Below are 16493 nucleotides of genomic sequence, written 5' to 3'. Positions count from 1 at the left end.
ATATTTTGGTGCATTGAGCTTTTCTTCTACTCTGACGAGCCCCTCAGTCCCTGCCACTGAAAAACACCCCCACAGCATGAGGCTGCTACCAGCACACTTTACTTTTGGGATGGTACTCTGCAGGTGATGAGCAGAGCTGGTTTCCTTCAAACATGATGCTTGGAATTGAGCTTCATCATACCAGAGCATCTTGTTTCTCACAGTCTGAGGGTCCTTTAGGTGCTTTTTTTAAAAATTCCAAGTGTGTTTTTATGCGTCTTCAATGAGGAGAGGATTGAGTTTGGCCACACCAATATAAAGCCCAAATCGGTGGAGTTTTGCAGTGATGTTTGTCCTTCTTTAGGTTTCTCCTATCTTCACATATAATCATGGAGCTCAACTAGAGTGACCATCAGGTTCTTGGTCACCACACTAACCAAAGCCCTTCTCTTTTTTTTTTACCTCAGGGCTTGGTCTTTGCTCTTTGCTCTGCATTTTCAGCTGTTAGACCTTTTGTTAAGATATGTGTGTCTTTCCAAATCATACCCATTCAATTGAATTTGCAACAGGCTAACTTCACTCAAAGTGTGGTAACATTTACAAGCAAAATGAATGCTCCTGAGCTAAATTTCAACTGTCCCAGATGCAATGGAATCTTTTTTTATATCTTTGATAAATTTGCAAAGATGTTAAAACCCTGTTATTTGCTTTGTCATTATGGTGTATGGAGTGTAGATTGATGTGGGAAAAAAAGGAATTTAAAGCAGTTTAACATCTGCAACATAAGAAAACATAAGGGGTTTGAATACTTTCGCAAGAGTTTCACAATTTGAGTTGAATTACTGAAATAAATGAACTTTTCCATGACATTCTAATTTATTGAGATGCACCTGTATATATGTGTGTGTGTCTTAAATAAAAAAACAAATGACTAAATCTGCTAAATTAAATTATATTATATTTTCATGTAGTACTTTGTAAAAAATATTTTTTTGAAGTTGTAAATAATGATTACTGGAGTACGTTTAACAAGTATGATTATAACCATTTATTCATATAACCAATTCACATTATATACCAATTGATTGTGTACTTTTAAAATGTCATGTTAATGTGTTACTTGTCATTTGTTTCTAATTATTTGTGAAATTTACTAGCTATTTCTGTTTTAAAGAAAATTATTCTACAATATTTTTCAGTGTATCGAACATGCAAGAGATGTGAAAGTATTGCTGAGTTTTACACTATAACAAAATCTTGAAGAATTCTGAAAGAATCCTTAGGATATATCAAGATTTCTTCCATGAATGTTCAGTCTTAAATTGCAAATTGTAATCTGTTTCCCAGTGGTTTATAAAAAAAAAATAGAAAGAATGTATTTTCTATATGGTGCATTTTGACCAAATACTTTTCAAACACCATTTGCTTTGACTGTTAAAGTAAATGTGCTAGTAACAGCTACAATTATGAGCATGTGCCTTAACCCACAATGTACTAAAGGTTAGCATCTAAATTCCACAACCAGATCAGTGCTGAACTTCAGTGAACTTCTGATTATTGAAAAGACTTACAGCAAGTCACACTACTTTCAGCTGAATTCAAGGAGCATGCAAAACACATCAAATGTCAAATATCAGAAGACGTCAGAAGGCCACTATCAGGTCATGATATCTGATTGTTTCTTCTTTTCAGAGCTCATAATGAGGAATCTGATTAGCTGTAAGCCAATATTTGAATTTCATTTGCACTGTAATAATCCTGTGGCAGCTAGAAGTGATAAACTAAAGTCAAACAAAAGCCTCTTTACATCTCACTGCAACTCAAGTCTGCTAGTTTTGAGGATTAACAATGGAAATGTTTATTGCTCAGACATTGTTCTTTAAAAGGGTGGACCCTGGGGCCCCTTGGGTGCTGGACCAGCTACCGAAAAGATCTGTGACCTTACTTACCTAAATTTATTACAAATATTATTGGCTCCTTGGCGAATTGCTTTGGATAATAGCATCTGCCAAATGCATACATTTCTGCTAAAATGCAAAGATTTTATTTTTATTGTATTATTTATTAAAATTATTATTATTATTATTATTAGACAGTGGTGGACGAAGTACACAAATTAAGTACTTGAGTAAAAGTACAGATCCGTATGATAAAATATTACTCCAGTAAAAGTACTCCGTTTTCAATTTTACTCGAGTGAAAGTACAAAAGTACTTGATTTTTTATGTACTTAAGTAAAAAGTACAGATAGATTAATGTTTATTTTGCGGTTTTATATAGGCTACTTTTATCATTTAATTTTATATTAGCATATATATTTTTTTATAATGGTACTGCTCAAAATACCTGGGATTTTCCCAAAATAACCAATAAGGAAATAATGAATATAATAAGGAATTAATAACAATATAAAAGCAGACGTCACATAGGGCTAAATGCGTAGCATTTTAGTAAAACTGCTAATGTTACAGCAGCGGGGAAGATGAACGTGCATGAGTTATTTTATTTAATCTGTGCTATTTTAACGTTTTTTTTTACCTAAAACATAGAGACTTGCGTCCATAAAATGAAAGATAATTTCTAAAATATAAAGAAGTATATAATATAAAAATCAAGTAGGCCTACACTACCATTCAAAAGTTTGGAATCAGTTAGATTTTTTAATGTTTTTGAAAGGTCTCTTATATTCAAAAAATAATATCATTAATATTGTCAAATATGATTAAATTTAAAATAACTGTTTTCTATTTGAATGTATTTTTAACTAATTTATTCCGGTGATGCAAGAATACATTTTCAGCATCATTACTCCAGTCTTCAGTGTCACATGATGCTTCAGAAATCATTCTAATATGCTGATTTAGTGCTTAAGAAACATTGCTTATTAGTATGATACTTTTTTTCAGGATTCAAAAAATGTATTAAAAGAGCAAAAGAATAGCATTTATCTGAAACAGAAATCTTTTGTATCATTATAAATGTTGTTTTTGTCACTTTTGTTAAATTTAATGCATCCTTTCTGAATTTGAGTATACATTTCTTTAAAAAGGCCTATAAAATTTCAAGACTTTTTAAACTTTTATACTTCAAGACAAGGTTTGACAAGCCATCATTGAAAGTTTGTCTTGGCAAATTGTAAAAAATGACTCTTATTGTATATGAATTTCTTTGAATTTCAGTTGAATGCAATTTTAATTCTCAGATGGCACTCAGCTGTGTTGTTCACTGTGTTTTTTTATTGCTGAATGAATGATTGACACCGAGTGATAAAACCAGTGCTGTCATGTATCTACAGTCTAACTGCTGACACATGCTTCCATCTGTGGAGTTACGTAGTTGCTAAAACCACCCAGTGCTCATGTCATGGCTGTGGGACACACATCACTGTGTAGCACTGCTTTTGTCCTCGCGTGTCAGTCAGAGTCTGGGTTATAATGTGTGTGTGTGTGTGTGTGTGTGTGTGTGTCCTGGTGGAGGGTACGTTGTGGGTGTGGGAAGGGGTCACACCTTACAAGTCTAGAAAGGCATTCACTCAAATTTACTGGATGACACAACAGGACATTTCCAGTTCTTGGCAGCTGAACAGAAGGATGGATGAGAGACAGGCGTGATCATACAGTAGGTGACTGACTGTCATATATTGTTTTTGTCATTGGCCAGGGCAGTCAGTCGTTGCTCAGATTGTGGACAGTTGTGCTTGTGTAGGTTGTCTCCCTAAGGCTTTCAGGAGGAGAGAAAATGCTTTTGCAGGCTGTTTGTTTGGAATGGGGTTGCTTGTTTTAATGAAATGGCTTTAGATGGTGGGCCAGAGCTGCTGTTATAATGCAGTCTTAGGCCAGCTTTGCTGCTACATTGCAGTATTGTGAGTAGAGCTGTAACTTGCAACTGTCAGAACGATTTGGTGGAACAGTAGGGGTAGAAAATGAAAGTCTGCAGGATCAATAATGATCCTGAGGGAGACGGTGTTTGTCCTGAATACTGCCATAAGAAAATATTACTGATCATAGTTCTTCAGACTTAATGGACTATCGACTATATCTCCTAAAATTTCTGACAAATGGGACAATATTTGACATACAGATTAACATCAGAAACAGAACATCAGTATTTAGGGTCATAATGTATGCTACTGTTCAAAAATTTGGGGTCAGAAAGATTTTTTACAGTTTTTGAAAGAAGTCTTTTATGCTCAACAAGGCTGCATTTATTTGAACAAAAATATAGTAAAAACAGTAATATTGTGTTTTTTGAAAAACAATTTGAAAAAGCTGTTTCTATTTGAATATATTTTAAATGTAATTTATTCCTGTGATGCAAAGCTGAATTTTCAGCATCATTACTCCAGTCTTCAGTGTCACATGATCCTTTAGAAATCATTCAGATATGCTGATTTGCTGCTCAAGAAACACTTATTATTATTACAATGTTGAAAGCATCTGTGCTGCTTAATGTTTTTGTGGAAGCTGATGCATTTTTTCAAGATTTTTGGATTAAACAAACTTTTGAACATTAGTGTTTATGAATGGGAATATGAAATATGAAAACAAACTATATTTTAGTTTTTTTTTCACCATTGTAATCAACTGTTTACCTTCAATGTTTAATTTTTACATAGTCCAGTGATGTGATAAATATTATTTTTACAAAAAAATATGATTTCACTTTTTTACATTTTTTATTTGATGAATTAATTAGCCTCTCAATGAATATGAATTTTAAAATGGCATGCATGATATAGTTAAAAAAATGCTGTTTTAGATGAAGTTCAGCATGTTATGTACTGCTGTAATGTCAGCATGTCAGCTCCCCAATAGTGGTTCATGCCAACTTTCCAGGAATAGATTAGAGTAATAGATTTTCATTGCTATATATAAGCATCATTACTCAGATAATTTGATCTTGGCTAAATTTGATTTGATATCTTGGCATATCAGAGCACAATTTGAGATACTGAGATGTCTGATAAAGCACACGTGAGATTAAACAAAAGTCTCCCTTTTAATCTGACATTTACATGTATGCATTTAGCAGATGCGTTTAGCCAAAATCTGAATGCAGTCTAGAAGAAATAATTAAGATATTAAAGAGCTCTTATTTATCTGTTTTTTTTCTTTTCTTTGGGTTGTCCCCTTTATTTAATTTTCCTCTTTCATATGTGGAAATAATGCACCTGTGTTTTGTTTTTTTACCCCCTACATAACCCAGCTGCTAGGTGCTACTATATAAATAATTCTTAGTATGTCTGTATATATACCTATAGGGAAGGTAGTGAGGCTGACAGCCTGTTTACCGCAAAGAGTTTTCACTTTTGGCTTGTGGATAGATGCAACAGTTTGCAAGAAGGAGACCTGCGTCATATGTTGTAAAGGCTGAAAATCTGATTAACCTACTTTAGGGGGAAAAGTGAAATATTAAGGGCTTGATGCCCGATTGCCCAGAAAGTCCAGCAGTTGATCCAAAAATGAAGTTGATACATGATTCACTAAAATGTAAGCAGGTCATTGTGGCAATGTTAATAGCCTCTGCTTATAAAGAGTACTGTAACAGACAAATAATGTTGTAAATTAATGGATTGATCTGTTGCAACATATTAAGGAAATGTCTGACTCATATTTTGCTTAAGTAAAGCCAGTTTTAACATTTTTTGCATTGTGAATTTGACACTTAAGCACGATTTCCTCTCTATTTAACATTACTGTAATACAATAAAATCTCATTCTCATTACAAAAAATAATTTATTATTCATATATAGTATTTGTTATACTGCCTTTATTTGCTCATTTTAATGTAGATTTTATTACTGATTTTTTTATTACTGGATTTCAGTAGTAAGAATATAAGAGAATTACACACAACAACAATTCTCTTCATGCAAAATATAATTTCTTAAAGTATTTCTTTTGATTCTGGGGTGAATTGTGACCAGGGCATATTGTAGTGAGATTCACCCTGTAGAATAGTACTAGCTTTTAGTGAGATGTAGGTTTATTATTTGATAAATGTATTCTTATATATAGTAAAAGGACAGGGGTAAGAACGAGAGAAATTAAGAGTGGAATTAAGTGGTAAGATTTGATAAATGTATTCTTATATATAGTAAAAGGACAGGGGTAAGAACGAGAGAGAGAGGGTGGAATAAAATTACCACTTTATTTATTTACCTTCATGTAAGTCATAAACCATAATGCATTGTGCAGCTTCTATAGACAGATTCACAGTTGCTATGGAGATTTTCATAAATTCTTCAGGAATAGCAGAAATGGCTTTTTTTCTGCCAGCAGGAAGATGGAGGCGGTTTTTGCTGTTTGTTACAGGCAGTCCATTTTGGTGATGCTTTTGGGATTGTTAAAAGTATGTGCTTTTCATGTTGCATCTCTAAATACCATAAACAAGGCAGAGCTCTGAGAGAGATGAAAGGAGAATTTAGTGCCAAGAGAGTAACTACTTCTTTCTATTTCTTTTTCACCTTTTTATGTGATTTACTTCAAAATGTGCACCACAACCAGATGATCATTAAATATACTGTATTTTATGTAACAGCTCTCAAAGCTTGTGTTTTAAAGGTTCCCAAAGTTTGGTGCTTCTGCTCCTGTTTTGTTTGTGGAACATTTCCTTTCCTTAATTAAGGCAAACTTTTGTTTTCTACTCGCCACTTCACAGACCTTTGGGTGTGATGTGAATATCAAGTGGCTCTTGAGCTAAGACCCTGATGCTGAAGCATTTAAACTCAAGTTATGTGAGGCTGAAATCTGTGATTTTTATTTTTAAGCCTGTTTCGTCTTCCCTAGCAGAAAAAAGTAAAAAGGTTGTGGGTAAACAGAGAGTTCTTTGAAGGCTGTGATACAAGCACTTCTCTAGTATTAAGTATGAAAGTGTGAAAGTATAGTACATATGTCAGTGAAGGTAATGGTTAACTCTGGTAAAGAGCTGAAACAAGATTTGAGTGGAAAACTGAGAACAATTAGAGTTGGTGTGTTTAAGATGCATGCACATGCATATGTAAGCACACACATTGTGTTCTTCCTGATCTTATTCTTTCTCTCCCACACACGCGCAAACACATATTCGTTTTTGACCATCTTGTTTCTTTGTCTAAACATATTCTTTGCTTTAAATATATCTTTAGTCACAGTAAACTAGGATAGGAGAAATTATTTTAACACAAACGTACACTTTGACCCTTAGTAGCCTATTACTTTCTCTGACGGGGCCAGTTGTGTTCCTGCCCCACCCCTGGATTCTTGCATTTCTCCAAAGGGGTTTCTGAATGCACTGTCCCGCTCACCATGGACACAGACATCATAGATCAATGTCAAACATGCCGTTTTCTTGATTTGCTTCATATTAAAGCAGCAAGGGTATTGAACCCAAGGACTATTTGCAATAAAATGATAGTAAGTTGATATGAACCATTTGACCTTAATGTTGCATTTTGTTGGCTGGCTGGGTTCCCATCATCATCTACACTTTTACAACATTTGCATTTGATTAGCCTTGACATAATCACCTAAAGACTGTTTGCGCAATAGCCGAAATGCTGCACATTCAAAGAGAGGCAGGCGAATTAGTCATGGACAATGACTCAATGGTAATATTTTCTGCCTACATCCTGATTTTAGTCACTAATTTTATTTTAATTTCTTTGTTTTTTACTTCATTTATGGATTTTAATGTTCATATATCTATAAATCTCTCTCTCAATATATATATATATATATATATATATACACATACTGTATTTATATTGTGCACCTGCAAATTTTGTCCAGTCTTAGCCAAATTTGGGTTATGATCTTCAGGCCATTCTGTACAAAAATGACCAAATGGATTTTTGACATTTAACATTTTCTGAGTAACATGTCAGTAGCAAATTACAGGTAAAGACAGCAAATGGAAGTGGATCAAATTAAGTATCTTTTGTGTACTGAATTTTATTATTTCACCAAAAACTAAATTTTTGCTTTTGTTGGTTTTGATTGCTTCTATTTTCTTGTCGTTTTGGATAAAAGCGTCTGCTAAATGACTAAATGCAAATACATTTTAACTTTGAATGTACAAACTGGTCCAAATTTGGCTAGGAAAAAAGAAAAGAATTTAATTAAAAGGACCCTAACCTATGAAACTCTAAAATCAGAGTCATGCTTTGTGCAAATGACATGAATTTGTTTTCTGCCTCCATCCTTGTCTTAAACTTTAAAAAGACAAAGTTAATTTAATTAAATTTACATTTTATTATTTTTAGTGCTGTCAAATGATTACTTGTGATTAATTGCATCCAAAATATATATATATATATTTTTACATAATATATGTGTGTGTACTGTGTATATTTATTATTTATATGTAAACACACACACATACAATATATATTTTGAAAATATTTACATGGATTTACATGTATATATTTATATAATTTATATTATACATATACATTTATAATATATAAACATAACATATTTTTCTTAATTATATACATGCATGTGTGTATTTATATATACACATAATAAATATACACAGTACACATATACGGTATATCATGTAAAAAGAACTTTTATTTTGGATGCGATTAATCGCAAATAATCATTCGACAGCACTAATTGTTTTTTATTTTATTTTACTACAAGTTAGTCCAGTCTTTAGCAAACTTGAGTCACATGACCTTACTGCAAAAAAAATTACCAAATAGATTTTTGAAATTCAAACTTTTATCAGTAGATTTAATAATAAAAAAGCAAATAGAAAGTGGACCTGTGTATTTTCAATGCTTTTGTGTACTGAAATTATAATGCCCCCAATGAAAAGTTGGTAAAAGTGGTCCAAACTTGGCTAGAAACTTTTTTGTCAGCTATATTAATTGACATTGACCTTGCGGGGGGAAAATAAATAGGCAGTTTGAATGTTGATTCAGATATTTGCCTGGTAAGGTGGATTTGCTCACCAGCAAAACTAACCTAATAAAGATGTTTGGTCAAAAATTAATCGCATCCAAAATAAAAGTTTTTGTTTACATAATATATGTGTGTGTACTGTGTATATTTATTATTTATATGTAAACACACACACATACAATATATATTTTGAAAATATTTACATGGATTTACATGTATATATTTATATAATTTATATTATACATATACATTTATAATATATAAACATAACATATTTTTCTTAATTATATACATGCATGTGTGTATTTATATATACACATAATAAATATACACAGTACACATATACGGTATATCATGTAAAAAGAACTTTTATTTTGGATGCGATTAATCGCAAATAATCATTCGACAGCACTAATTGTTTTTTATTTTATTTTACTACAAGTTAGTCCAGTCTTTAGCAAACTTGAGTCACATGACCTTACTGCAAAAAAAATTACCAAATAGATTTTTGAAATTCAAACTTTTATCAGTAGATTTAATAATAAAAAAGCAAATAGAAAGTGGACCTGTGTATTTTCAATGCTTTTGTGTACTGAAATTATAATGCCCCCAATGAAAAGTTGGTAAAAGTGGTCCAAACTTGGCTAGAAACTTTTTTGTCAGCTATATTAATTGACATTGACCTTGCGGGGGGAAAATAAATAGGCAGTTTGAATGTTGATTCAGATATTTGCCTGGTAAGGTGGATTTGCTCACCAGCAAAACTAACCTAATAAAGATGTTTGGTCAAAAAAAGTCCTGCTGGTTAAGCAAGTAGGGGGCACCAGCACCTCAGCCCCCAAAACACTGGTCAATGATAGCAAAGCAGTGGCGAATAAGAGGAATCTGTAAATTAGAATTACAATTATATGTTGTCTTTTCTATTTGTTGTCTTTTCTCAGGCTGTGTATTATGTACAGTCGCTGATCTCTGAGATGGCCGTGTGGGTCCGACAGGCCCAAACATCCCCCCTGCAGCGCTGCCTCTACCTTATTCAGGTCCAGCGGCCCACCCTGAGTGTCTGATCGGCCCAGTCCTGCTAACACCCACCCTGGGCTTCCCTCTCATCGGGCCACCTGGCTTCACTCCGGGCCCACCATGGGAGGATGCCTCTCCAAACCCAAGCCAGGTGATGAACACACTTATGTAGAAAACCCTTAGTCTGTGTAGCGCGCCCTGTTGATTAAATCCTGTAATAATTGCGGCTTGTGTCTCCACCTATATATAGGTCAGTTAACGTGGCCCCTGACTGCTGTTGTGATGTGGCTTTCCTTTAGTGCAGGAGGAATTTTAATGCTCTTAATTGCTCTGTGTTCAAGAGGATTAGACAGTGCAATATGAGTTGGGTTTCGAATGTTTCACAATGTATCGCTCTTTCTCTTCTGTGGCGGCTGGGGGAGGGGGTACTACTGAGGGGCTCCGAAACGACTTTCATCTGACCAAAGACTCAGTTGTGAAAGTGTGACCGTGGGTGTTGGATTTCAGAGAGTACAGAAAGAGTCCGAACGCCCCGAGCTAGACTGTGACACTGTGGCCTTTTGAAGTCTGTCACTGTGCTTGGAAACTTACATAAGAAATGACTATGACTATCTATTCTGTTTTGACCATACAATATCGGAGCAACAGGATTACCAGGAGGTCGGTGATGCAAGCAGCAAATCAGCATATTAGAATGATTTCTGAAGAATCATGACGTAGACATGTGGGGGCTTGTTTAAACGAGGCGTTTTAGGAGGCCGTGGACGAGTCTTAACTTTTATAAAGAATATCTCTTTGGGTTTGAGACTTTAGTGTTTGCAACTTTAGGGATCTTATCTATTCACGAACAGCTTGTAACACTCCAAAGAGAAATGAAAACTTGAAATCGCATCATATGACCCCTTTAAAAAATACTTTTTTAATACATGTAAAACCATTGCTACGGAAGCCCGTTTCCATCATGGGATAAAAAAATAAAAAAGGTAATTGCTACTTTGCATCTCATAATTCTGATTTTCTTCTCACCATTGCAAGTTTATATTTGTGAACCTGGACCACAAAACCGGTCATAAGGGTCAATTTTATTTTACATTTAATAAATAAGCTTTCCATTGATGTATGGTTTGTTAGGATAGGACAATATTTGGCCGAGATACAACTATTTGAAAATCTGGAATCTGAGGGTGCAAAACAATCAAAATATTGAGAAAATCGCATTTAAAGTTGTCCAAATTAAGTTCTTAGCAATGCATATTACTAATCAAAATTTTTTTGTTTAGTTAAACTTAAAAGTTTTTATATATTTACGGCAGGACATTTACAAAATATCTTAATGGGACATGATCTTTACTTAATGTATTTTTCCACATTGCACACTAAACTAAATCCACCAAATAACATGACTACGTTTCTGAATCCTGTTAAATTTTATTATGGGGACACAAATGAGGCACAAATGAAACCGTTTTTTGAGAATCACTAACTAAAACTCTTTCCTGCTAGAAAAAATACAATTTGTTAATTTTGAAGCAGTATGCTGACTCCAAATCCAGTGTCTGTTGAGCTGTCACTAAAATCAAAATGATTACCTTTAGTTAAAGTGGGAATGGGAGGAAAAATAATTATTAGACAGTAGATATTATAGAGCACTGGACCTATTGCTTAAATGACGCCCTTTGACTGAAATAGTCTACACACCTTATCTTTATATTTAATGCTTGTCATTTATGTCCACAGGTTTTTTTCTCTTTAGTAGGCTGAATAAGGGAACGGGAATGAAAATGTGGTTTCATTGATGAAACCTATAGATACACATGTTCACTAAATGATCTGGCAGATGTTATTTTCCCAGTTCTGACTCAAAAAACAAAGTGTCTGCAGTCAGCTCTGAGAAGGCGAGTTTTCTTTCTTTTTCTTTCCTCTGCCGGCTCAAGTCGTCTTGCATGATTTTCCATTGATTTTAATTAAGCTTCACTCAGCAGGTGTGAATTCCTGTGTGATTAAGGCATAAGAAGCAGGCCCTCAGCACATTTTTCCGGCCAGAGAGAAAGCTAGAGTGAGACCAGACTGTAGTGGAAGCACATTTCACAATCACTTTCTAAAAAGACTGTGTACATTAATGGTGCTTCAGCTTCCAATGTTCTTCTCCAAGCTGTGTTTGAACTCGGAATGCTATTTCTTCACAGAAATAGCACTGTATTTGTTATGTACTTGACATGACATTATAGTGTCTTAAGGCCTGTTCACACCAAGAACAATTACTAAACTGTTAGCAACATATTTAAAGATGGCAGTGGTTTGCATTTAAATTTAGCCAAACAAATCAATTAGTTTGTATAGAAAAAAGTATAGAAAATTGTCTTATTCTCTTGTACTTATATCAAGCAATTTTTTTTTGCAGTAGAGGTCAAAGTTGAGCTCACTCTTTTGGACAAAGAGAAAGAGGTGGACCTGATGTCTCCTAATGGAAAGGCCAGTCCATTTTCAGAATGCAGACTCAACGGATCTCTGGGACACTGTTCAGACGAGGACACCATGACACTGCGGCCACACCATAAACACAGAGATTACATAGAAGCATCTGTCTGCCATGTAAAAGACCTTGAGAATGGACAGTAAGTTCTTGATTTCAATACAATACCGAATTGTCGTGTTCCTGTATATTTGAGCGTATGTTTGTGTGCTATTTAGAGCTAATGAAAAAAAAGATTTCAATTATCATTGAAATTATTTTTTTAATAAATAGGCCTTACCACATTAAATAATCTGACTTTTTTTTGCTATTTTAATTTATTTCCTATTAAAACAGGATGTTGAGCCAGTAAATGAGCTATTATCCTTTAGTTTACATCAGAATACAGCAAAACCACAGTTTGTTTTCTACAAACTATTGCTAGTTGGTTGCAGGTTGTATTAGGTGGAGGGACATTCTCATTCTATAGAGCAATTTATTGGACTAAAGTCTGTATATGATAAGGAGCATAAAGTGATGTCATCAATATTTTGGTTTGTGCTCCAGGAAGAGAAAGACTGTAAATTTTAAATGCATATATCTGCAAAAATGTAACTTTGCCAACCTTTAAGAATACACTAGTATATGGATTGGGATCAAAGATAAGAAGCATGAACTAAAACCCACAAAAAATGATTTAAGGTTTTTTAATGCTGATATATGTCAGTTTTCCCCTCCTTGGTGGCACATAAATTACATCAGCTGTAACCTTTGAATGCATCTATTGGGTTGAGTTTTGGATGTTAAATCTGTGCTGATCTTATGTGTGTGTTTGGCAGAATCCGTGAGGTGGATTTGGGGGCTGGTCGTGCTCTGCTCATTAAGGAACATGGAGAATTCTTTGCCATGGGACACAAGTGCCCACATTATGGGGCTCCACTGGTCAAAGGTGAGGGACGTAGCACTCCTGGTTCTCTGCATTCCATAGCTTGGGATACCAACAGCTCTCAAGAGGATTTTATACGACACTGCTAATAATATAAGTGTGCTATAAGCTTTATCAAATAGCAAAACACATTGTTCTTTCAGTAATACAGTGTATTTAAAAACAATTCTCTTCCAGGTGTGCTATCAAAAGGGCATGTGCGATGTCCATGGCATGGGGCATGTTTTAACATCACTACAGGTGATATTGAGGATTTTCCTGGCCTAGACAGTTTGCCTACCTTCCAGGTAAAACGCGTTCCTCTTCAACCTCTCCAGAAGTTCCTCTCCGAACTTTCACTGTGCCCACTTGTTCTTATGGACTGTCTGTAAAAACAAAAAAAGTATTGATTTGCAAATAAATAATTTATTTATAACATAATGTATATTATTTGTATAGAATTATCCTAAGCCTACCAAGAGTTTGGCTTGTAATGTTAGTATATTTGCAGTTATTTTAAATTTGATATTTAAAAACAATTCTCTTCCAGGTGTGCTATCAAAAGGGCATGTGCGATGTCCATGGCATGGGGCATGTTTTAACATCACTACGGGTGATATTGAGGATTTTCCTGGCCTAGACAGTTTGCCTACCTTCCAGGTAAAACACGTTCCTCTTCAACCTCTCCAGAAGTTTCTCTCCGAACGTTCACTGTGTCCACTTCTTCTTATGGACTGTCTGTAAAAAAAAAAAAAAGTATTGATTTGCAAATAAATAAATAATTTATAACATAATGTATATTATTTGTATAGAATTAACCTAAGACTACCAAGAGTTTGGCTTGTATAGTTAGTATATTTGCAGTTATTTTAAATTTGATCCTATATTTAGAAAACAATAGGTGAGAACTTATTAATGATTCATAAGATATTCATATTATATAAAAATAAATAAATAAATATGTATTTATTTATATAAAATTAATAATATGTAATATTATTAGCATATACTACTAATAATAATTTGTATTTATTTATTTGTAAACATTTTTAAACCATCAAGGAGTTTGGCTAGTGATTTAGTAAGCAATATAAGTGTGAACTTACTGATGAATCATAATATATTAATACTATTATTATTTATAAATAAATTGATATTTATTGATAGATTTATACCAAATAAGTATCTCAATTAATTATCATATATTAATAAAAAAAACTTATTTATTTACTTATTTAACATTTTTGTAAGCCGACTAGTGGCATAAGTGCATTTGCAGTTTGACTTCGATTTAAATTTGATCCAATATTTAGAAAACAATATAAGTGTGCACTTGTTGATGAATCATGATTTTTGTGTGAAAATGTTCACAGGTTTATGCAAAACTAGCGAATGAGACCTATTGAATTGAAAAAAAAAGCATATTCTCAACAAGACATAGAGGGAGTACATGCTCCTTATACACCCCGAGGACATATGAGTTCATCAGAGGAGAGAAAATTAACCTCAGTATGTGTCATTGCTAAGCTGCGGGGATGTTTTCAAATCCCTCTGTTATGTAATAATCTGTCATGTCAATTCATTTTTTCCCACTATTTCAGGTCAGAGTCGAAAAGGAGAAGGTGATAATAAGAGCAAACAAGCAGGTGAAGAGTCTCTCTTTCTCTGGAGTACGTGTGTAAAGAGCGATATATTTAACAGCAGTTGTAAATGGTGATGTGGGGAATCATCTGTTTCCTGACAGGCTCTTCAGACTCAGCGGCGGTCAAAGGCCATGTCAAAATGTTCAGCTGTCATCAATTCCAGCACTGGATTCAGCCATGTTCTCATTATCGGATCAGGTTGCAGCCATAATGTTATAAAATGAGACTAAAATGCACTAACAACACTACCTAACATTCACTAGGTAGCATACACTGTCTGTGTTGTCCTACAGGAATAAATCTCGATCCTTAAAAAACATAGACATTTATCTTAAAATTTAACAAAAAAAAAATTAGTTGTGCCATGCAAATAGTGCTGACTTCTTTAAATAAGGTTTAATCTATAATAAATCTCATGCACACAGAGATTATTTACTCTGTAAAGAATGACATTAATTTAATTTAAATACTCATGGCACTGTGCCAATATGAGGTTAAACAGGATTTGGTAATAATAAACAGTTTTTGCACTGAAATAACACGTGTCTAATATTTAGTGAATTCACCCTTGATGTTTTGAGTACAGCTTATATGGGTAGCTTTCTGATAGCCTATAACTATAAAATATTATTTTCCCCGTACTTGCGTAAGAGTGGGCGGCTGGGCGCGCCATTTGTAAATTGAATGGGTCTGGCTTCCGGTTTCATTTGCTCCCAGCTATTTCTTAGCTGTACAAAACAGCTCGTTTTGTTGCTTGCTATTGCAAACTGGTGTGTCTTACCATATTATTTTAATTTATTATCTTAATTATGAACACACTAGTTTGTAGTGCATACAGTTTTACCGTTTACTGCACTTTGTTATTCTTCTCGTTAACTTGTTTCCTTGCAGCGGCTAATGAACCGGAAGTCTCACACATTCACAGAAATCGGCTTACTTCCACGTTGAAAATAAGGTGGACAGCTTTGCAATCCAGTAACCTCTTTAGCTAGGATATAGGGCTAACGTTACCTAGATTTAAGTGCACAGTAAAACTGAAATTTACCTCCTGCTATATTACGGCTTTTCACCCTGCGCTTAGCCCGGGTTATCGTCGTTCTTCTTCACCCCATTTTTTTTACATCAGCACCGCTTTTTACCTCTTTTAGTTAGAGTTGGACTATTTCGTGTAGACTACAGTTTGAAACAATGCTGTGTTAAAATATTACAGCTATGTCACGCAATCGCGTGACTCCTTTTCAAGTATTTTAAAACGGCAGGAAAATGCTTCAATGTATAATTTGTTGCCCTTGGTCCAGACCATGAGCTGATTTTGAACCACAGATGTGAAAGCAGCACCCTTAGATAGTAACGGAAACAACACGCGTTTATAAGCGTTTGAGGGGGAAATGTAAAATGGTGACAGAAAACAGGTTAATTGGAGTGAAGACTGTTTTATTCTTACCTTTAAAGTCCGAAAAGTGCACTTAAGGAAAACTTGATAATGCAGACAGCAATATATAGAATATGAATTTTTTTTATTTTATTTTATTTTTTTATGCTTTATTAATTCAATGCCACGAGAACATGAGGTATTACATATTCACAT

At 34.1% G+C, this 16493-nt stretch overlaps 1 protein-coding gene and 1 long non-coding RNA gene across 2 annotated transcripts in view; one reads left to right on the top strand and one right to left on the bottom strand.

Annotated features, from left to right (window-relative positions):
- LOC107716541 (apoptosis-inducing factor 3-like) overlaps window positions 1-16493 on the top strand; it is a 30830-nt gene that overhangs the window by 1227 nt on the left and 13110 nt on the right. The window contains exons 2-7 of the mRNA XM_016523016.1: window positions 9810-10036; window positions 12287-12500; window positions 13177-13286; window positions 13461-13570; window positions 14864-14908; window positions 15007-15103. Coding sequence (XP_016378502.1) covers window positions 10006-10036; window positions 12287-12500; window positions 13177-13286; window positions 13461-13570; window positions 14864-14908; window positions 15007-15103 — 607 coding nt within the window. The 5' untranslated portion in view covers window positions 9810-10005. The remainder of the gene's footprint in view (window positions 1-9809; window positions 10037-12286; window positions 12501-13176; window positions 13287-13460; window positions 13571-14863; window positions 14909-15006; window positions 15104-16493) is intronic.
- Window positions 13285-16402, bottom strand: LOC107716542 (uncharacterized). The gene is made up of 3 exons (XR_001637224.1): window positions 16350-16402; window positions 13916-14000; window positions 13285-13368 (listed from the first exon to the last, which is right to left on the bottom strand). It is a non-coding gene; the product is annotated as an uncharacterized LOC107716542 (long non-coding RNA).

Source organism: Sinocyclocheilus rhinocerous, unplaced genomic scaffold (assembly GCF_001515625.1).
Source record: "Sinocyclocheilus rhinocerous isolate Xijiao unplaced genomic scaffold, SAMN03320098_v1.1 scaffold1231, whole genome shotgun sequence".
Taxonomy (NCBI): Eukaryota; Metazoa; Chordata; class Actinopteri; order Cypriniformes; family Cyprinidae; genus Sinocyclocheilus; species Sinocyclocheilus rhinocerous.
This window is presented reverse-complemented; position numbering and strand designations above follow the sequence as displayed.